Source organism: Cydia splendana, chromosome 18 (genome assembly GCF_910591565.1).
Source record: "Cydia splendana chromosome 18, ilCydSple1.2, whole genome shotgun sequence".
NCBI lineage: Eukaryota > Metazoa > Arthropoda > Insecta > Lepidoptera > Tortricidae > Cydia > Cydia splendana.
Genome location: NC_085977.1, coordinates 988,665 through 1,011,984, shown reverse-complemented (window position 1 = coordinate 1,011,984; position 23,320 = coordinate 988,665). Strand labels below are relative to the sequence as shown.

At 38.8% G+C, this 23,320-nt stretch overlaps 1 protein-coding gene and 1 non-coding gene across 7 annotated transcripts in view; one reads left to right on the top strand and one right to left on the bottom strand.

Moving 5' to 3' along the window:
• Positions 1-23,320, bottom strand: part of LOC134799326 (AMP deaminase 2-like) — a 48,247-nt gene that overhangs the window by 10,919 nt on the left and 14,008 nt on the right. For 2 of the 6 annotated variants that reach the window (XM_063771717.1, XM_063771718.1), the window contains exons 2-4: positions 11,142-11,283; positions 673-817; positions 200-386 (exon numbers count right to left, since the gene is read on the bottom strand). In XM_063771717.1, the coding sequence (XP_063627787.1) occupies positions 200-386; positions 673-817; positions 11,142-11,283 (474 nt within the window). Of the gene's footprint in view, positions 1-199; positions 387-672; positions 818-8,213; positions 8,290-11,141; positions 11,284-16,081; positions 16,243-18,584; positions 18,696-19,492; positions 19,578-23,320 lie in introns of those variants that run through there. The other 4 variants (XM_063771721.1, XM_063771719.1, XM_063771720.1 and 1 more) reach the window with 4 other exon arrangements.
• Trnay-gua (transfer RNA tyrosine (anticodon GUA)) lies at positions 19,355-19,442 on the top strand. Its single transcript is given in 2 exon segments — positions 19,355-19,391; positions 19,407-19,442. It is a non-coding gene; the product is annotated as a tRNA-Tyr (tRNA).

Here is a 23,320-nt window from a genome sequence, read left to right as displayed (position 1 = left end):
AACTAACAGTCCGCCGGACGATATCGGCCGGTCAGTTGTTCGGAACTGTCTTTTTGTTCTAACTGACAGGCCGATATCGTCCGGGCGGCCTGTTAGTCAGTGGTCGGCTTAAAAGCTTTAATAAACACTAGTCTAAGTAACCGATTTCGCTAAAAGGCCTGCTGCAAAAATTCCAAGGATAATTGACAAGATGCCGTACCTGCTATATGTCCACTAGGACCCTTGGTGTAGGGCGCGTGGTTGGCGGGCGCGTCAGGGTCCATGTTGCGCAGGAACCGCGCGGTGATGGTGCAGAAGCTCTGGTGGGACATCTCCATGTAGCGCTTGCGGATATCTAGTGCCTGCACCAGGTAGGAGGAGGCTTGTTGCAAGTCTTCCAAGGGTACCTGAGGATTGAAGTCAAAAATTAAATTGTTTTTTAAGTGAAGCGGAGTAAGATTACAGTCTTATTATGAAAAGAGAACAAATACGGAGTCACGAGCGCAATGTAGGAGGCAAGTAACAGGGCAACAATCATTGCAATGCCATGCAAAGTTATCTTGGTCCGATTCTAGCTGTCTTCACAGCACGCTGAACACTTCGCTAGGTAATGTACCTTCAACTCAGACTACCCATGTATATACTTAACGTTTTAAAGATGTGTTCCTACACGTGATAAATCAGTCGACTTACCCCCGAGGTGTCCTCCCCGCTGATGGCGACGCGCTGGAAGTGCGGCATGACCATATCGTGCTCGAACTCGTCCCTGCGCTCCTCCAGCAGGCCTCCCGCCTCGCTGCCGCCGAACGAACGGACTGATTGACCGCATTCTGCAGCCCTGGAAAAAGGCATGTATTTACCCAACCATCCAAAAAATAAGTAGGCACCAAACAAAGTCGTATACACGTGGTATACACAAATCGCTGGCCCAATATTACATTCAAGTAACAACATTCTTAAAGTGCACGCGTCTCCATAATAGACGTGCGCGCCGGTCGAAAAAAATCGGGCGGCGGCGCGCCACGACAAAATCCACGGCGGCGGCGTAACGCCGGCGGCGTGGGATTTTTCAACTTTTCAATATTAAGGGGTTGTGCACAAATCACGCGAGCTGTTTTCGGCTAATTTTTGACCCCCCTACCCCTTGGTGATATTTGGTGAGGTTTTTGGCTACCCCCCGTCCCCCACATAACTTCACGTGTATTTTTTTGAAGTTTTTCTATCCGACTGGTTAAGGCCACGCGCTTCAAAATTTCGTAAAATAGACTCGCTATTTTGTAGTGCGGAGTGAAGATTTATGTTTAACGAAACCGAGAAAAAGAAATCTACTCATGTGGTAGGTATTTTTTGCTTAGTTTCGTTCACTGTAGAAAAATACACGTGAGGTCTCCTTATCTATCTGTCGTGATTTTTTCGTGACCCCCACCCCTCCTATCGAACCTCGCGTTATTTGCGCACAAGCCCTAAGACGTATAATGAAAAGCCACGCTTAACCCTTAAATCGTCAAGGAAAAAAAATCTCAAAAAAACTGTGTTAGTATAATTTTTTTGATGTTATTATCTTATTATGTGGTCGTTTATTGTAGAAAAATCATGAAAAAATCTATTTATAATAGTTTCGAAAAAAACATAGGTATGTCAAATATGTTGGACGTTGCCAGGTTCGGTGTAAATAAAAAGATACGCCGCATAATGAAAAGACGTCCCGTATTTTGGACGTTGGCGAGTATACAATACATACAGCACTTTATGTGCATAAGGTTTGTTTTTTGTCAAATTCATGTTTTTTTTAATAAATATAGAATAATTGCATTTTTTAATTACAAATACACTTACTGATAATGTCAACTTATATTATGAATTAAAGTAAAACCTATTATTTTTATATTTTTCCAAAAACTTTATAGACTTCATTTATTAAACATTAAATCAAACTTGGCGGGGTATCGTAGGATGCAGCAACATCTGAGCAATGGTTTTTACAATAATGCAGGCAATTTTATCAATATTTTCGGAAGAAATTTCTCAAATGAAATTGGGTCTATCTCTTGATGTTTTGATGAACGCACAGGAAAAAAATCCGTATATATCTTGTTTTATCTATTTGGTTCATTACGTTGTAATACTACAAGTAATGACTTTTTAAAACGTTTTGAAACACCTAACATCCCTCTGTTTGATTTATTTACCATAAAAACTACCAGAAAATTTGATAATTTTACTCTTCGCATACTTGGCAATGTCCAATATACTGGACTTAGCAAAAGTGCCGTGTAATCGACAACGGTTAAAACACTGGACATTATACTTTATAAATGTGTTTTACCCGTTTTACCCATACATACAACACATTTTTATGTAAATCATACTGCCACATAAGAAATAGTTAGTATGGTGTTGGTGCGACATAAAATAGTAGAAATTAAATTATATAACCAAAAACTTTCCATACTAAATTATTGCCTTGTTTAAGTTAGTATTCTACGTCAAAATGTGAGAGTTACGTCGGAAGTCACGCCCGCAATAATTTTCAACTATTTCTTATCGGACTATAACCTATTTAGATATGAGCGCCGCGCCGGCGCGCCGCCGCCGCCGACAAAATTTACGCGCCGCCGCCGCCGACGCTGCGCTATCGGCGTGGCATCGGCGTGACCTTGTTAGATACTACTACTTTCAGAATCAGATAATATATATTTTATCTAGTTTAGATCTTTAACGGCGCCAGTCCGAATAGCTTATAGACATTCAAAAGGTATTTTAGGTCCATATAATTCTAAAATATCGATGGTAAATTCAAACTTTTCTGTTTGGTAACCGCGCTACTAGTGTTAGAGCAACGAAATGACTAATTTTGCCAGCTGGCTAGCTCATCCGTCATTCACCGCGAATTCAATTATTGCAAGCATGGTTTAAATGTCTTAAAAAGGTGTAAAAGGGGGTTAATTTCAGATATTAAGCGTTTTCACGCCCAAAGGTCCGGCCGTTGGCTTTGCACGGAAGGCATCGGAAACGGAATCAGGTCTCATTTTAAGCTTGGCCATTGTTCAAATTTCAAGCTTTGCTCTCTCGCAGACCAATCTTTGGCCTCGCATCGCTCGCATAGAAGTAAGCCGCTATCTGAACCTCCAAGTTTTCGGCCCTGTTTGGAGCGTAACTTTTGGCCTCGCTTTTAAAATGCTTGGTTCTTCTCCAATCTTAGCTCCACTACAGCACGGCCTTTGGCCTCGCACGAATGCACCTACAGGAGAGCCCCAGAGGTCTTTAACACTGTGGCCACGGTCTTAATCGGCCTTCGGTCTTGCTTACACTGGACCAATTCCAAGCTCTGCCCTCTTGCAGCTTGGCCTTCGACCTCGCACAGAAGCGCGCCGTAATCGGCACTCAGCGCATTCGGCCGTCAGCCAAGCTCACACTTGGCGTTAGCTGTATGCTTACCTGCAGCTCAGCCTCTGGCCTCGGATGGGAAGGCGTCGGAATCTGGTCTTCGGTGTTACGTGGAGCTCGGCCTTGGGCCTCACTTTTTGACATAAACTGGTTTGTTGGGTCGATATTGGTTAATAACGGAGCTTGATTTTCCTCACTGCGGCTCTTTGGACAGTCGACCAGATGTTTCCCTGATACAGTCAATCCGCTACTTTTTACTTAGCACAATAGATAAGGGCCTCGCAAAGATCTTCCGGCCAGGGCCTCGCCAAGATTAAGACCGCCTCTGATGCCGCTCGATACCGTTTATACTATATAAAACTTTTTTCGTACCTTTATTAAAAAAATGCACTTATTTTATAACTTTCTTACAGCAAAAACGTGTAAATTCGGTAAAATTTTGGTTTGAATTCTTTTTTCATTAATCAAAGGTGTTTCAAGGCCACGCCGCCGATTCGCCGCCGCCGCCGACCGATTTTGACCGGCGCGCCGCCGCCGGCTAAATGCCTATCGGCGCTCATATCTAAACCTATTACATATTTTAACGCTGCATAATACTGTCTTATAAAAAAATATTCGGCGCGAATTTTAAACTACCGGCGGCGGCGGCGGCGCGCTGACTCTCTATGGCGGCGGCGCGCCGCGGCGGCGCGCACGTCTACTCCATAACTCCATAAGTATTTTCAATATGGAACCATTATCGTAAGGAAGATATCCGTTAAATCTGGTCCAGATAACAAAATAAATAATAATAATACCGTACAGAAAGGACACTTCCTACAAACCCAAAGTTTGACAGCAGTTCAGGGTCGAATCATGCTCTCCCTTTCTAATATATGGCACTATCCATTTCGGCTATTTAGGGTTGTCAAAATACAAGTGATTCTCCCCACTGTCCAGATCCAGATAATACATTAAGTACCTACTCTATTACTAGTTGGATCCGACTTGTATTTAATCCCTTACCCTCGACTTATCGACACGTCGATGTGACCGGTGCATAAAATCATTGACGGAGCAAAGTGCAACGTACTTATCTTATCAACTATCATATTATCATCCATTATATCATCAGTTCAAATGGACGCAGTTTGATATTAGAAAGCCTAACTAGAGCCTAAAGTTAACGTTAGCCTGGCGGGGCAGCTTATCAATCAAAACAGTTCCATATCAATGCATTGCTCGTCTCACTAAAATCGATATCTATGCGAGGAAGATTCATGCCATTGCCTGACGTAATGATTAATGATAATAATGTTTGCGAGAGCTAGCTCTGTTTCCACAGTCATTTAGCTCGGCTATTTGCGTCCTCTGTAAATACCAATAAAACATTAGCCTTTGTTGCTGTGTTAGTAGTTAAAGGAATTACTTGTTTACTACCTAGTACCTACTAGTCCTACTATCTACTCTTAAAGTTGGCTAGGCCAAGGCTAAGAGGCCCGAGGATAAAAAGCTCAAGATACTACGCCTAACTCCAGGATAAAATACGTTTTCATCACTTCTTGCTCGAAAAAGATCTTATTTCATGCAGGTGTACTAAAGTTCAGTCAGTTTTCCTCGCGTTATCCCGGCATTTTGCCACGGCCGCTTGACAACTAATCCCATGATTTGACGTAGGCACTAGTTTTTACGAAAGCGACTGCCATCTGACCTTCCAACCCAGATGGGAAACTAGGCCTTATTGGGATTAGTCCGGTTTCCTCACGGTGTTTTCCTTCACCGAAAAGCGACTGGCAAATATCAAATGATATTTCGTACATAAGTTCCGAAAAACTCATTGGTACGAGCTGGGGTTTGAACCCGCGACCTCCGGATTGAAAGTCCCACGCTCTTACCGCTAGGCCACCAGCGCTTGCAGGTGTACTAAAGTTAAAAGGCCTATATTGTTCCCGCGGGAGTTATGGATTGTGAAAAAAAGGTATAACTCCCTAGGGATAGGTAATATCCTAAATGTAGGTAGCTAATACCAGTGTCCAGGCACCGCTCAAGTCCTTTCTAACGAACATTCGTCAAAGCTTTGACTACCATCAAAGCGTTTGAGTTTGCAGATTCATCATCATCATCTCAGCCATAAGACGTCCACTGCTGAACATAGGCCTCCCCCTTGGACCTCCATTCGCACCGGTTGGCAGCGACCCGCATCCAGCGTCCTCCGGCGACCTTAACAAGGTCGTCTGTCCATCTTGTGGGTGGACGCCCTACGCTGCGCTTGCTAGTCCGTGGTCTCCACTCGAGCACTTTTCGACCCCACCGGCCATCTTCTCTGCGTGCAATGTGGCCCGCCCATTGCCACTTCAGCTTGCTAATCCGGTGGGCTATGTCGGTGACTTTAGTTCGTCTACGGATCTCCTCATTTCTGATTCAATCACGCAGAGAAACTCCGAGCATAGCCCTCTCCATAGCTCGTTGAGCGACTTTGAGTTTTGAGATGAGGCAGATAGTGAAAGACCACGTTTCGGAGCCGTAAGTCATCACTGGTAACACACATTGATTAAAGACTTTCGTCTTGAGGCACTCAGGTATGTCGGACGAAAAGGTCGAAAAGTAGTTTCCCGAACGCTGCCCAACCGAGTTGGATTCGGCGGTTGACCTCTTTCTCGAAGTTGGACCTACCTAATTGGACTACTTGTCCTAGGTAGATGTACGAGTCAACAACTTCGAGTACCGAGTTCCCAACAGAGACTGGGATGGGTACAACATTGGCATTTGACATAAGTTTCGCCTTGTCCATGTTCATTTTCAAGCCCACCCGTTGTGAAACTCGGTTGAGGTCATCGAGCATCATTCCTCCATCGACTTTGCCATGACTACGATATCGTCGGCAAACCGAAGGTGAGTGATGTATTCGCCGTTGATATTGATGCCAAGTCCTTGCCATTCCAGGAGCTTGAAGGCGTCTTCCATTACGGCAGTAAACAGTTTCGGAGAGATAACGTCTCCCTGCCTTACGCCTCTTCGCAATGGAATGGAATGGCGTTACTATACAAACACTTCAACACTTCGATGTACCGATAGTCAATATGGCATCGAGGTTGCAGATTGGACAGATAAAATGAAATTAAAGTTGCTTTCGTCGGGTTCATTATTCTAATCCGTTTTCAGTGAGTGCAACTTATTAGCTGAAGAAACTGTAGAAACGTCTTTAACATAACACTTTACTTACCAACCGAGTAAGGTCTTAATATTTTAAGGTCCGATCTGAAGAGTAGTTTTTAGGTCTTAATTTCTCTAAGACCTATATTATTTGCTTAATTCTAACTTAAATTATGACTAGGTACCTACTATCTGGAAAAAAACTTCTAAATTAAATAAGCATATATTTTGGCTATATGTAACGTATAAGAGGATTAGCAACATAACACAAATAAAAGAAAAGGTAGCTGTAATGTCGTATAAGGAAATCAAGGAGGCGGCCCTGGATAGAGTCAAATGGAGAGAGCTACACCGACAAGAGTCTAACTCTTAAATTTAGAAGAGAGAAAGAGTAACGTATTAAGACTATACGTATATCAAATATCGATTATTAATAATATCATAAATAACGACTGGACTAGCCTTCAGTTATCTACACGTGGCATATATATTTCTCTATAAAATCTCTATACACGGTCATCCTGTATAAGCTCAATTATCGTTAGTTTGCTAACGCAGGCGATTTCCGTTCTCTTCCTAAACAGCGTAACAAGATCTCCGTATAACAATTTCGTGTAACTGTTTACAGATTACACCCACCGACCTTTCTTCTGTCTCATTCATTTGCACACAAAAGTGCAATAGAGAGGGCGCTTTGCTAGCTCGTCTCGATATATGAGCCTAGTTTTAATTCGCCCGTGCTCGCTGAGCGTTGACACCCACGCTTATCTGACGAGTATTCAGATTATGCATAGGTAGGTAGGCGAGGCGAGTTTGATGCAGTAAACTTTAGTTACCACAGACACAGCCTCAGCTCAACTACAAATTAATACATATTTTACTAACATGTACTTAAGTAAGTAGTATTAAGTATTTACATTATGTCGATGTATACGGGTTTCTGCCCGCGACATAATGATGATTTCCGTAATAACAACTATCCTATGTCCTTCCCCAGAAACCTGTATCACCAAACGGCCCGATTCGGACTTTAAGATACGTCAGTGAATTAGATCTAGAAACGATATGGATTAGATATGTCAGTGTCAAATGTGACGTTTCTTCTAACAAAAACATCCCTTTTGACACTGACACATCTAATCCATATCGTTTCTAGATCTATTAATTGACGTATGATAAAGTCCGAATCGGGCACAAAGTCACGTCGGGCACAAGCTAGTGTACTTATACTATCTACATACATATGTAGCAGTGTACCTACATAATATAAAGTTCCCAGTTGCAGTGATTTTGTAGTTTATATAATAACAAGTTATCTCATCTAAAATTTGCATGTAGGATGAAGGATAAGTTTTATTAGATTTTCCAATGCTCTGACGCATTTTTGAAGTGAAAACTTCTTTTAGCGGCGCTGTGCACTTTTTGTGATGGGGAAAAAATGTTAAATGCAGAGTTACTTAATCTTTATCAAAAAATAAGAACATAAATAATCTACCGGTATTTGAAACAAGGCACTCTCGACAATATTGAACTTTAAATAAAATCAACCAAACAATCTTCTTATAACCACGATTGTGCAACTTTCGAGACAGTCCCATTTCATTTTTTTTATATCTTTTTATATATACCTGCCAAAGGTGTACAAAAATAATGTACTTATGTGTTTTTTTTTATATTATTAAGTCAATGAGACCCTACTTCCACACAACACTCACCTACAGTTCCGAGACGATGTCCACTTCTTACATTCACTTTTACTTCCAAACATGATATAATTTTATAGCCGCCCAAAAATATATTTTCAACAATCCTGTCACTATCAAAAAATAATAATTTAGTTATTACTTTAAACTAAATATATCTAATTAAGTTTATTAGTCCTATAGTATGAGAAACAACATAAAAAAAAATTGTCTTCCATTACTACAAAAACTAGGTGACGTATATTAAGTAGACACAACAGAAAACGTTCACTAAACGGCGCCAAAAAATAGTGATAATGTAATGTCAGTTCAAGCTAACACTGCATGGCATTTGCACAGACAATGTGACAATGACACTCCCTCACTTTATTCTGTTAAAGTCTTAACTTAGTTTAGATGGACTTTATCGTGCAAAGTCAAGTGCAGACTCGCGAGCCTGCGCTCCGAATCGCAATCACATTACAAATGGCACCCCCGCGTAAGGGTTACTGCCGCATCAAGGTTGATCCAATTACTGGCTAATAATACCGACAGTTTACTGCTCATCTAGTGTGGGGTTTTATTAATCTAATATCCGTTTATTTGTCTTGTCGTGTTGTGCGACAGACGAATTGCTCGTAAAATGATCTACTACTGATATCATATTAAATTAATTTGTGCAATACAATTTTTATTTAGAATCTTTAGCGTAGTAAGGGACTTAAAAGGCACGAAGTGCAAAAAAAAATAGTTCTCATCTGGTACATACAAATTTTCACCTCAGCAGCGAGAACACATTAAAAAAGAAATACAGTACGAAAGAAGTCCCCCTAAAAATCAATAAATTAAGTACGCAATATTAATAATAAAAACAGAGTCAGCACTCCCAGCCCATCTCCAACTATTATTTGGTGTTCCCTCAAACCTCTATCCCCAACTCCTACAAACATACAATAAATAAAGTAAACCATGACTAACTTACTATTGTATTTTATTATTAGACCCATTGAACCTAATTTTATCGTTATCACTTATCACACATAAAAGTCCTGCTTAACTATAATATGCTACAATGTATTCAACACACTTTAAAATTAAATTCGTCTAAAACACGAATATTGCGGGCTGGCATTTAGGCAGCAGCAACATGTTCCCGAAGTTCAAGGCCTGTGCAAATCGAATTAGCAGCCTGCGGCCAGCTTGTGTGTATTTCCGTCACGTCACGTCACGTCACATGCAAGCAGAGGGATGTTATTACTGATATAAAATTAAATTAAAAAATATATAATATTTATTTAACCTTGTACAACCACCTGCAATAATAAGTGCAAAATATGTGACAGGTTCTTTTATGGCTCTAATAGACCTTATTCTTTTTTTGTTTTAGAAAACACTTGGGTAAATAAAGGTTTAGTGTAAATACATACTTATAGAGCACCAGCAAAGCAATATTCATGTCGATAACCTTAGCTGCACTAGAGGCTATCCAGTATTTTTATGATATAGAAGACAAACGAGCAGACGAGTCGCTTGATGGTAAGCGATTACCGTCGCCCATGGACACCCGCAACACCAGAGGATATGATTAGTATCCAACTTTCATACTACTCACACTTAAATATAATAATCTGTTTCATATGCGCATCTGGGCCCAAGGCTCATCAGTCCTGCTTAGGCGCCGTGGGCTTTAGGGACTCAATAAAATTCATCTTCTAAATTGTTTCTGATATCTTTTCTTAGAAAATATTATGCAAAAATTTTACTCACGGTCCGCGAAGCATGTTACACAGAACTTGAACAATTTTAACTTAATTGAAAACTGTAGTTTGCTGACGTATAATTCCTAGAAGCAATTATGAGTAAGGTAAGGTGAAATACGTAGAAGCTATTAGCGAGGAAAAGCAAGCCAACTAACAAAACATAGCTTTGCTGACTCCGCGGACGCTGCAGTGCAACATTAAAATGCACCCCTAGTTTGTCAAGTTTCTGTTTAGTTTTACCTTTCTGTTGTCTTATTTGACCCATTTTTCGCTGTTGGATTGGATTAAACTGAAATTTTACTTGCAGGTTCATTTCATATTTATGCATAGGTACTGTAGGTATGTGAGTGTGCTAGTCTGATGATGGAGCTGGAAGGTCGCCATATAAACTCTAAAACCACGCAAACCTATCGAGTTGTTGCTGTGTGAGAGAACTGTACGTCGATAAAAAAGGTAGTATATTTTTTTATACGAAAATACATTTGCATATTTAATTTTCCATCATATTTGCAGCGGCCATGGCCAGCCAATAAGCTAACTAATATTGAATTTCCTCGTGGCTTGACTCTTGAGCGAGCTTGACGCTAATTCGTTTATGGACGCTCGGGGATGATTAACGATGCACGAACTTATAACAGGTTTATTTAATTAATTACTCCGTACTTATTTTGATTTTAAACAAAGATTTTAATAACCTAATTCAAGTGGCAAACCGGCGTCATATATAATTAATATTTAATAAATTGATTAACTTGTAACTTTCTATATTATATTTTCCGTTGGAGAAACGAAGTGCAAAAAGACCTTAGCGAACTCGGGGCCGTCGATTGGACAGAAACGGCTTTGGACAAAGAACCATGGCGGTCTTTGAGTATAAGAAAGTAAGTTACTTTTCTATGATCCTGAGCCAATCCTGGCTAACAAGAGCACTACTAAGTAGTACCTATTATAATCTACCACCTAATGAATAACTCTGACCCAGAGAATGAATACACATCGCGCTATCGCTAGAGACGCTGGAGTCGGCGTTTCTGTCAAGGATCCTCAAAACGGAGCGAAACATGTCGAGCGATTATTCGACAAAATAATACGTGAGTAACGCGGTTCTAATAATTTCTATAAATTCTGACCCAATTACACTTTTTTTTAAACAAAGACGGACCCAACTGTAAACGCGATGGACAGAAAATGTTAAACTTACTTGACATTGAGCTGTCTCTGTATGAGAAGTTTCTTCTCGATCTGCTCGATGGGGAACTGCGGCACCTCGTAGGGCGCCGACAGTTCATTGGGCAGCTCGCGGGGCGCCTCCGCCCCTACTGTAGCTGTCGGGCTCTCGCTGCCTGTAGGACAAACAAATTAGTGAGTATTAGTGTGTGAAACACTGACAACAACACTGTGCTTCCTCTTCCTATCCGCCCTTCATGGCGTTCACGTCGTAAAAATGTAATTTTTACTATATTCATTAATAAATGTAGTTAAAGTGCAGTATACAGTTTTCATCAAGTCTCTCCACCGTCCAATACTTTACAATTAGTGAACATTAATAATTATTAAATTCTAAATTTTGCTGAGATAGGTTATTAATTAGAGTATAATCTACCAAGTTCCTGTATCTAAATTAATCAAAGTTAGGTGGGTTTCTTTTACCCCACATTATCTTAATTGCCTATTTCATACATAATTATACTTTTGATTATAGTGATAATATAATAAATTAATTAATTACAAAGGACTGATCAAAATCAAACTTTGCAGCAAAATATGTAGGGTAACCATGATACTGTTTTTTTTTAAAGTTATATTTTTTTTAAATTATATCTCACGTATTTCATTTAAAATGCCAACAATGTACAAATATTGTAGATTTCTTATTAGTTTTATTAGGTTTTGTCGTAAAAAAATGTAACCTAGGTATAGTAAGTACATACGCGAGTAAAAAGGAACTTAGCCTGTGAAAGAAGACAATTTGTGACGAATCTGATATGTAGATGAAATATCAATACACTTATATTATTCACTTAGCAAGTTAGCAATAAGACACATCAATTCTATTACGAACTGAATATCCTTTCAAAGGAATCCAGCTTATTTCTGCCCTTGTAAGCTAGAGTGACCCATTACCCATGACCGTGACACAGACATGATGGGCGCTCGGTCACCGGATTACGGACGTGACTGGTTTTACATTTCATTGCATTGCAGATTCATTCATTCTTCATTTAATGTTCTGTACTGCGAACTTGGGTTGAAAACGAGATATAGATGGATTAAATTGTAGTCCATCTAAGCTAACTTTGCACTGATTTGAACCAGACAGAGTGAGGGGAGTCATTATAAACGTCGTCTTCATCAAAATCATAGAAATTTTACATTAATGACATCGCCACACTTTTTTATAGCAAATACCGCGCTGTGCAGGGTTAGCTTGGTCCCGACTCTACAACCATTAAATCTATATGTACCTAAACCTATACCATGGTTTACGCTTTATCTTGAACATTGTTCTAGATTTATAAGACTTTTAATTATATGGGGTCTTATAACGATTGGTTCAATAGGATTGAAATACAATTATATTATGCAACAGGGATAAATTAACACGAGAAAACTACTCTCTAGGATGTTCACAATTTTCATTTAAGATTTTGTATAATTTTGTGGGATCTGACCTACTTACATATTTACCTACCTATGTAGTGTAGTATAATATTCCACAAAGGAACCGGTGCGGTGCTAACAATGATAAAGTTTGATTAACTAGCACAAACAAGCCATAAGCTTTAGAGGGATAATTAACGCCAATGTCAAAACCATACAACCTCCCTATTCCAGATTACCAGGTCAGGTATTTGGTATTACTAATATAAACAAAGGAAACTTGGTAACAGAATATTGGTGGCCTCGTGGACAATATCATATTGAGCCGCTCTGATATATCTGATGGCAACTGTACTTCAGTGGAAATTTAGATCGATACATTACGTTTAATGATGTTATTATATAGATGCTATAAAATTTCACGAAACCCATTCACAACGAAAATAAATTAGTCAGTCTAATCACTCTAAGCATATAATATGAGACGCTAGAGTGACCACGTTGCAACATCACGCGGGACAATAATATTAGATTTTTTTGAAAATGTATTATAATTGAGGATTATCACTTTTAAACTAATTGCGAATAATCAGTGAGAGTGCATCAATCTTGTCAATCGAACATAACGAAGTTGACGCGTGAATCGTTGACGCGATCGCGTGTGAGTCCCTCGTTAATGATGAAATTATCATTCCAATCATTCCGTCAACTTGTCAGTAATGAAACTGAGCTGACATGAGCAGGCAATCGATACACCTTTTATACTGTTACGATAAAAATAAAAATAAAATATTAATATTCAATATCGAAGACAGAACGAAGTGAGGACGCAAAATAAGAAGGGATAATGTTAACTAATAACTATTATACCTATCTAAAACATTATTAAATTGCACAACGGGACTTTATCGCGTATTTAAGTTCTTAAAACTTAAATACGCAATTAAGTCCCGTTGTGCAATTTAATAATGTTTAAAAACCGTGAAAGTTTAAATCAGTGTTTTACTTATCTAAAATCCTGTAGTAGAAGAGCCGGCCGCAAATTTTCTAACCGACTTGATACCACGATGAAATGCACAATGGTTTCCCATAAAAGTGATGCTAAGTCCGAATTCGATAGTCTGCCACGGTGGAACTTGCCGAAAGTACGAAAAAGAAGGCCACTTCCGGTGCGAAAAAAGGGGGCTGATTTAACCCATCTGATACCGAAATAATAGTTATGGCAGCAGTTAGAAATTTACATGTAGACACAGAAAAGCGAAGTCTGCCAGTATTTTTTATGCCGGAAGTGCTTGGCAGACGCTCTCAAAGGTGGCCACCGGGACCCCTAATTTAACCCATCTGATACCACCATGAAACCAATTCCAGTCGGTAGGTATGAACCCTCATGTCAGGAATATATAAGTCTGCCAAGGCTTTTCCTGCCGAAACACCTTGGCAGACGAGATTATGTGAGCACGGTCACCATCGGTTACCCTACACTAACCCATCTGATACCACCATGAAACCAATTCCAGTCGGTAGGTATGAACCCCCATTTTAGGAATATATAAGTCTGCCAAGGTTTTTCCTGCCGAAACACCTTGGCAGACGAGATTATAAGCAAGATGACCATCGGTTAGCGTACACTAACCCATCTGATACCACGATGAAACCAATTCCAGTCGGTAGGTATGAACCCTCATTACAGGAATATATAAGTCTGCCAGGGCTTTTCCTGCCGAAACACCTTGGCAGACGAGATTATGTTAGCAAGGTGTACATCAGTTACCCTACATCAACCCATCTGATACCACCATGAAACCAATTCCAGTCGAGAGGTATGAACCCTCATTTCAGGAATATATAAGTCTGCCAAGGTTTTTCCTGCCGAAACACCTTGGCAGACGAGATTATAAGCAAGATGACCATCGGTTAGCGTACACTAACCCATCTGATACCACGATGAAACCAATTCCAGTCGGTAGGTATGAACCCTCATTTCAGGAATATATAAGTCTGCCAGGGCTTTTCCTGCCGAAACACCTTGGCAAACGAGATTATGTTAGCAAGGTGTACATCAGTTACCCTACATTTACCCATCTGATACCTTGTTCGACAAGTCCAGTCTGCCAAGTCAAGTCTGCCAAGGCCTTGGCTATTCCTGAAATGCGGGTTCATACCTACCGACTGGAATTGTTTTCATGGTGGTATCAGATGGGTTAGTGTAGGGTAACCGATGGTGACCGTGCTCACATAATCTCGTCTGCCAAGGTGTTTCGGCAGGAAAAGCCTTGGCAGACTTATATATTCCTGACATGAGGGTTCATAACTACCGACTGGAATTGGTTTCATGGTGGTATCAGATGGGTTAAATTAGGGGTTCCGGTGGCCACCTTTGAGAGCGTCTGCCAAGCACTTCCGGCATAAAAAATACTGGCAGACTTCGCTTTTCTGTGTCTACATGTACATTTCTAACTGCTGCCATAACTATTATTTCGGTATCAGATGGGTTAAATCAGCCCCCTTTTTTCGCACCGGAAGTGGCCTTCTTTTTCGTACTTTCGGCAAGTTCCGCTGTGGCAGACTATCGAATTCGGACTTAGCATCACTTTTATGGGAAACTATTGTGCATTTCATCGTGGTATCAAGTCGGTTAGAAAATTTGCGGCCGGCTCTTCTACTACTGTGCAAATCTTGAAATAATAATTAAACCACTAACAAATTAGCAAAACGTTATGTGGATTGTCAAACATCCATTCATACCTGCTTGGACCCTTAGAAGGCATGTAAGAGAACCTAAATTGTGTCTTTTGAGTATGATTGTACTCGACTGAGTATGAGGTCACACAGTAAATGACACAACAATCGATCGAATAGGCGCTAATTGCCCATTCACATCGCGGTTCGCGGGCGTACGCAGTTGGATTCGCTAATTAGCTGCATAGTTCTCTTTGTGCCGAATTTAGAGCGGTTTCATTTCGTACGTCCCACTGCACACGATATATAATTATTAATCTATTTACTGGTTAATTAAAACATTTTTTGTATGCACTTTATAACAATTATAACCGGCTATAACTGTTACAATGTACAAAAAATCAGTCGCAGGTTCTAGAGTTAAACAAAAAAAATGGAAGTGCATTAGTGTCTACATAATTTATAATGGAATGATGCTATTACATAAAGAATTCATCTTAAATCTTATTAAAAATTCCGTTAAAAGCGATATTAGAAAAGCGATATAAAAGAAAATAACGTCTCATGCACGAATAAAATATCTAAGTACACAGCCTATTAAACATACTAACAGAGCCAGCGCGATACTGACGGGGTTTGTGGTGGGCGGGACATAAAGCATTCATTTCTTTCTGACAGTCAGTCAGTGAAGAAAATTCACCTAGTATTAGCTCGATGGCAGCAGTTTCACGTCGGTGATATACAGTAATTTTACAAGGCTGGTAGAACAATTAAATAATCAACCCCATATTCAGACGCCATAAAAATCGCCATAAATACGCCACAATACTCCATAAAAAAGGTACTAAAAATTATAATTACGTTCTTCTTCAGCCTCGTCTTGGAGCTCCGAGCTGCCTTGCACGTGCCATATGTCCTTATCGAAGCTATACATCTTGGTATCCCATCCACGAACACTTGAGTTTTATTGTTTTATTTCACTAATAAAAATACTTCACTTGATTATATATGTGTAAAACTGTCTGTGGTGGTTTAAACATTAATAACAATGTGACATACGGTAGTTTCTAATCTTTCCCCGTAGATTTAAATATGTAAATAATAATAAACAACAAGCACATGATAACTCACTAACAGAACGCAGTATTACAGTATTTTAAGCGTGCTTTACTATATAACAAACTAAACAGCGCTCCTCAGATTAAGGATACTTTCAATTGTTCAGCACAAAGTAATTTTACCAGTTTAAAGGAATCTTGGACCAGATTGTTCTAAAATGATATGCAAATTGTGCTATTGAAATTCTATTTGGACTAGATTGAGATTTAAATTGAATCGGGGCGATATTTCACCATATAACGCAATACGAAAGCGGCGACAATGGAAACGTGTTTGCTCCGCAAACAAAGAGAGAACAGCTGACCGGCGACAGCAACAGTCTGTCTATTCATGAACCGTTTTGTTCTCGTCTGCCTCATCCTATTGACCCCTGGTTCCGTAACAGTTTTGCGTCGGAATTCAGATTTATGCTGGTCTTTCTGTAGCGATGTGTTACCACTGTGTGATTTGCTTCTCAGTACAGCGGTTTTAAAAATATATTACCAAAAACCTGGACATGAAAACTCGACTGACCTAAATTTCGTGTCGATTTGGATAAAAAAATTAAAAGCTTTAAAACGTTGAAAATGTTTATCGTACTTGTTTTTTATACGAATTCAATATTCCCGGCTGATGAATAAATACCTAGAGTCTGATAATGTTTTTACTGGTATTTTTAGTGATTTTTTGTGCACTTGTGTGATTCTTTAGAAACTTATTCATGATAAATGAAGTCAAGTTTTTGCCTTTCAAATTTAGGTACTAATAGGATTTACGAGTCAGCCTTGAAATACATTGATTCAGCTTTGTATTGCACATGCATGATTAAACAACAGGCAACGAATGGCTCGATAGCTCATTATCAGTTTATGGTTATGGCCGCCATGGCATGGCGCGTCACGGGCCCTTAATAGAACGGGGCGAGCCAGCCCACTTACTGCAATTTATGAGCTTATTGCTTGCCTAGGTTGCCTAGCCTGATACCTCCCACGCCATCAAATGTAGCACCGTTCGACAGGCATGGGTCCAACTATGCAAGTGTCGCTAAGTCACTAAGTGAATTTTACATTACAAATTCTAAAGTAGTTACAGTGTCCAAAACAGCCAGAGCTAATTTAGTTTATTTTTCAACCATTAATAAGTTATATGAAATGTGTTTTATGTGTTTTATGTGTATTTTAAGGATCTGTAACGTTTACCGGCTTAATATTTTTTCAGTTTAACTTATATTGTATCCCGTGTATATTGCTGCACGTGCTTTTCTGTCAATAGCATGTATAAGATGAGAACCTTAATCAGCATTGAATCGAGGCCTACGTCCGTATATATAGCCACTAAGGTTATCAAATTAGAATAAGGGGTGAAAGAGTATGCCGACCCGCTCCCCAATCCAATTCTAAACAATCCATATTGATAACAGCCTTTAACCCACTTTAACCCCATTAAGATTGCACAATTTTTATCAATATCACAGAATTTTCCATGAAGCTTGAATATGAAGCAGTGAAATGCGTTCGGCAAACGGCACGGTGAGATTTTAATAACAAATAGTCGATTGAATCAACATCGCAAATACTGTGTAGTGTGTACATTGTTTCATCTCGCGCTTTCGTGCGACGGAATTCATTGTTTGCTCATAGAGGACTTTAGAGGAGGGAGTGTCAAATATTACGTGTCTTGTGATCGTACATATTAAGTACATAGTTTACATACATGAATAACAATTAGGTATGTTTAAGTCTTACTTAGCTCAATATTTTTTTCTAATTAAAACATGCAGAGAACTGAAAAAGTTTAACGATAATAGCAAATTATTTTCAACTAATTTTAAGGATCATTCAAAATCATATTAAATATTTAAATACTATGTTATATACCATACCTATAAAATACTAAAGTATATGAACTCTTAGGCAATGTTAATGAGTCGTATAACGTAGATATTATGACATTATAAACTTGTTTTGGACACGTTGCGAACAAAATAATGATAACACGTCTCAACCTTGACCCCGCCAAACTAACTTATCTATTCAGCAGTTAATTGTAACTTACTACCAAGATTTAATTTATGCATATGCACACTATTTATGTATGTCAATTAGAGAAAGTTCTACTAAACGAAACACGTTAAAAGCAGTGTGAATGTAAACAACAACAGGTAATTTATAGTTAATTATTTCCTTCCTTAATTTATAAACTTACTAGTCTAAACCTAACAACAAACAAAAAACCCAAGCATGCACATATTATTATCCTTAAATACCGTAAATGTCACAATGTTATTAAAACGTCAGCGAAACAAAAAGAAAGTGGCAGGCGTTGTGAGCGAGTGGCGCGGGGCACGGGCGGCACGGGCCCTCGCGAGAGAAGTCGGTCGCGGACTGAGGCGCGGCTGCATGCGGTGACCCGACCACGTCAACAAATGTGTAACCTAACAGCTTGACGGGATATGTAATGGGCAGTTTTGATTTGTATGTTATATTACATTACTGATGTTAGGTCATTAGTAAATTGGTGTTAAAAGTATGTTTTTTTGGAGAAAATGCGTGAGATATCATTTTATATTGTTAATACCTACTTAAGGAATATATAAAAGGATTAAAACAATTTGAAGACGATATCGATCATTAAAATTAAATATAAAATCAAAATATTAAAATTAAAAATAAAATGTTACCTTTTAAACTCTAAACTTGTTTTTATACAATAATAGTCAAATAAAGAAATAAATAACAATGAAACATTTCAAACATTATTTATCACAAAACAAAGTACGAATTAAGTGTAGGTACTAAATTAATATCGATTAGTACGAGTACAATGTGATTTTTATTAAAATATAATGATTAATATGGAATAATCAAAAATGTAAGACACTCGTTAAAAAATAAACCGGTTAACTGTTTGCAATGCAACATATCATTACAAAACCAAGACAAATGTCTCTTATCATTACATCATGCATCGTCACCCTACTCATTAACAAAATAATATCAACAGAATGCATACCGTAATTTCGCACGCTCTCATATCCCTTCGATAGCTCAGTTGGTAGAGCGGTGGACTGTAGAGGTATATCGCTGTCATCCATAGGTCACTGGTTCAAATCCGGTTCGAAGGAATCTTTTTGTATTTTTTTTATTTTTAAATATAATTTATGCTATTACTTACCACCGTCATCGAAGAAAGAATCCGTGAGTATAAGTGGTGATCTTGAGCCATCTTGCACACCTCTGATTGACATTTTTTATTCCTCCTAAACAATTTTAGCACTTTTTATTTAAATGTTTCATATTAAGGTTATTTCATATTTTATTTTGCGATGCGAGTTTCCGTTGCATTGTGGCTTAACGCAATGTTTCAGATTTAAAGTGAAATGAGATAACGAGTTTTAAAATATCTACAAGATGTCCTAAAATACTGAGCAAACCAGACATTTTTACTAGTGACAAAGTAATTATAAAATTGTGCAAATATAATTCAAACCGACGACCTACGACGTGACGACCCGTTATAGGGACCGTGCGTATTGGAGGGTCTGCCATCTTGTGGCCTGAATCGGAAACATATGTGCACATGTACATTGCCAAAACAAGTGCTACCATCTACAGTTCTCGTTGGTGCGTTTCCTTGTGCATAGTAGGTTCTGCCATCTTGTGGGCTACATCGGAAGCATAAACATCTGACGTCTCCTATGCTGCCCCCGGTAGTTCATGCATGGGGCCTATAATATATTAAATGTTTCTGAATCTCGCAGAAGTGTTGTTTTAGGCAATGTTTGCAAAGCTTAAAAACTGTGTTTTTAAAAAAATAGACGAGTAGGTACGTTTGTATTGAGAACTGACCACTCCACTTGCCTCTTAAGTGGTACTACTTATACATATACCTAGTTCTCTTACATTCCTCCGTAAACTTCCAAAGACCGATTAGTTCCGGATGACCCGTCAAAGGCCTCGGGCAGGCTCTGAGACTATGGGCGCCTTCAGGCGAAGGTTACCATATATATAGTAGGCAAATATCTATAGATAAACAGAGTAGTGAGGATTTGTAGTCTCTAAGATTTATAGTTTGGCAAGCCATTTCCGTCAGTAGAAAAAGGCGGCCAGTTTAAAAAACCGGACAAGTGCGAGTCGGACTCGCCCACCGAGGGTTCCGTACGAATTTAACTATTTTTATTTTTTTTAGTTTTTCAGGTGCCATTCATTTATTACGCAAGACAATTCATGGGGAAGGGGGTCCGACCATGTCTAATTTTTTCTTACAAGGTAGTGGCAGGGGTTTTTTGATAGTCCTTACGTAAGATCACAAAAATGCGCGAAGTTAAGATTATTAGGTATACTTTTTGACAGCCCATGTTCCAGAGATGTTCCTAGTGGCAGATCCACTTTCTGAGTGGGTTTTGCGTCCCTGGACAGATCAAAATCGTACCTATGTAAAGAATGATAAAGAAAAACTATAAAATAAAATAAAAATAGATTAAGTATTACCAAAAAATAGAAATTACTTTAGATTGTTACGTAATAAATATTAAACAGGGGGAGGGGGTCGGCCTATTCTTATTTTTTTACATAGGAGAGGGACAAAAACTGGTAAAAATTGTCTTACGCAATAAATGAATGGCGCCATTAAATGTTTAGTTTTTAGATTTTTTCTTGTATTTCCACCGTGGTCATCGTTTTTAGGGTTCCGTACCCAAATGGGGCTCCCATACAACAAACGTGATTTTTGACCGAAGTTAAGCACCGTCTGGCGGGGTCAGTACTTGGATGGGTGACCGTTTTTTTTGCCGTTTTTTGCATTATGGTACGGAACCCTTCGTGCGCGAGTCCGACTCGCACTTGCCCGGTTTTTAGTTCCCTGCTCATACCACACTTTATCCCTAGCTAGTCTACCTCTATTGAGGGTTAGCGTTTTTGCGAACTTATGTAGAAAATGCATTATGATATGAAATTTTGGAGCAACCTGTGTATTGCGAGTTAACAGCAAGATGATTGATAATGATAAGGCGAAGAAAACAAACCTCTTCACTTCGTTTTCAGAAAAATTATGATCTTACCACACAAATAAACATACTATGAGGTTAGATACGTATTATAAGTAGGACAAGTAAGTACTAGCGCTGATTGTGTTATGTATTGTGTACCGTATAGTCAGTTGGGTGTGTCGGCTGTGTCGCTGATGGTGCCATAAATTCAGAGGGCCTAACATACTTACATGACTCATTTACGTGATTCATGTACTTTAGCTGCAAGATTTGGTTCATAATTGGATCATAATCACCTACCTAACTAAGCTGTGAGGACGTACTGCGAACACCAAAATCACCAAATATCGAAATTTCCTTATCTGCTTCTCTCTTGTATGACTTTAGGACATTTGCGTGCATTTATTTTTAATAATTTAAGTTTTGTTCTCAACATGTGTACCGAGCTTTAAACTGTCGTCACATAAGATAATTAATTGCATTGTATTGCAGCATTTGCAGCCCGGCCGTCACTCATTAGCTTTTTTGGCTACAATATATAACTCTCTTTGTTGCATCGCCAATGGTTGTCAATCAATCAACGCCCAATAAATCATAAACTAAACTATAATAGTTTAATTTCAAGTAAAAACTTAGAACGTCAATATAATTTGGCTTCTATATTCATAGAAACTACACGTGATACAAATCGAAGATATAGGTACACTGGTTTATCTACAACGCAGTCGTGGTTAGGTAGGCACGTGAAGTGAATTCGTCTTGGCTCGGCACTGGCATAGCGACAGGTGAGATGAATCACTATCATTCATTTTGACTTGGGTCTTGACATAATGCAGTGTTTCTATATGCTTCTACAAAGTTTTGCTGTGGCCGCTCACGATCACGATACAATATAAGCGCTATTTTTCTTATAAAGGTGCCTCCACACCGCAGTTAACTTTTGTGGAGCAACACTGTGCAACACGGTATGTTTAGCGCGTTGTTTTATCCGCTAACGCTGATCTGCGCTGATTGATATGTACTTATGTAGTAAGTAATTATCTATGTAAGGACGCAACTGAAAATACTTAATTGCAATTATATATAGGTATCTCAATTCCACACAGATACCTAAATAATATACACGCCACCGGTGAGTGTAAATATTAACCAAAATTCATGGAAACGAAAACGATAAACATAAACACCATGATATTTATAAAAAGTCTGAGAGGAAATCAATCTGTAATTTAGTGGCCGCGGACGGTTTGCCTTTGAAATATGAGCTATTAATAAACCCCGCACGTCGGAATTAACGGCTATTTCAACAACTTGCGAAATTTTACGGGAGTTTTTGGCGATATAAAATTATTACCGCGTCCGGGATGGAATTAGCTGTGGCGCTGTGGTAAACATTCTGAGAGGGATAAAGTTACCTATTTACATATTAAGTCAATATGAAGAACTAAACCTAAGAAAAGATCTCTATCAACATCTATTTTCATTTACAACCAGGGAATCAAATACAACAAAATAATTTGAATATTCCAGTTTATAATCATTAATCAACATTTTTCTTTAATTTATCTTTCTCTAATCATCTGTCAGGCTATAGTATCTGTATCTTGTTTTGTTTTTGACGAATATGCCTAATTTAGACTTGTTGTTCCATTTATTTCCTTCCTTTTACTTCCTTTCTATTAATTGCCAGCTCTGCTATTAATTAAGTTCCTTGAGTACTGAATTACTGACTATTCTGTCTTTTTGGGAATCTCTGACTTGTATGCTAATGACATACTAAACCAGTTAAAGGCCAAGACATTACTATTGAAGCCGATAAAATTGTGATAAATAAAACGGGTTAATTTTACTCGCCCTTGCACCACATACTGCATAACCATTTCACTCACGCGCAGGGAAACGGATCGGTCTCAGGAGCGCGTGTCCGACTGACTCAAACGGTCCATCATTGGTTGGATATGTATGATTTTTTTCACCACACCAGCTCGGAAAGGCTTACTTTGCACTTTAAAAAC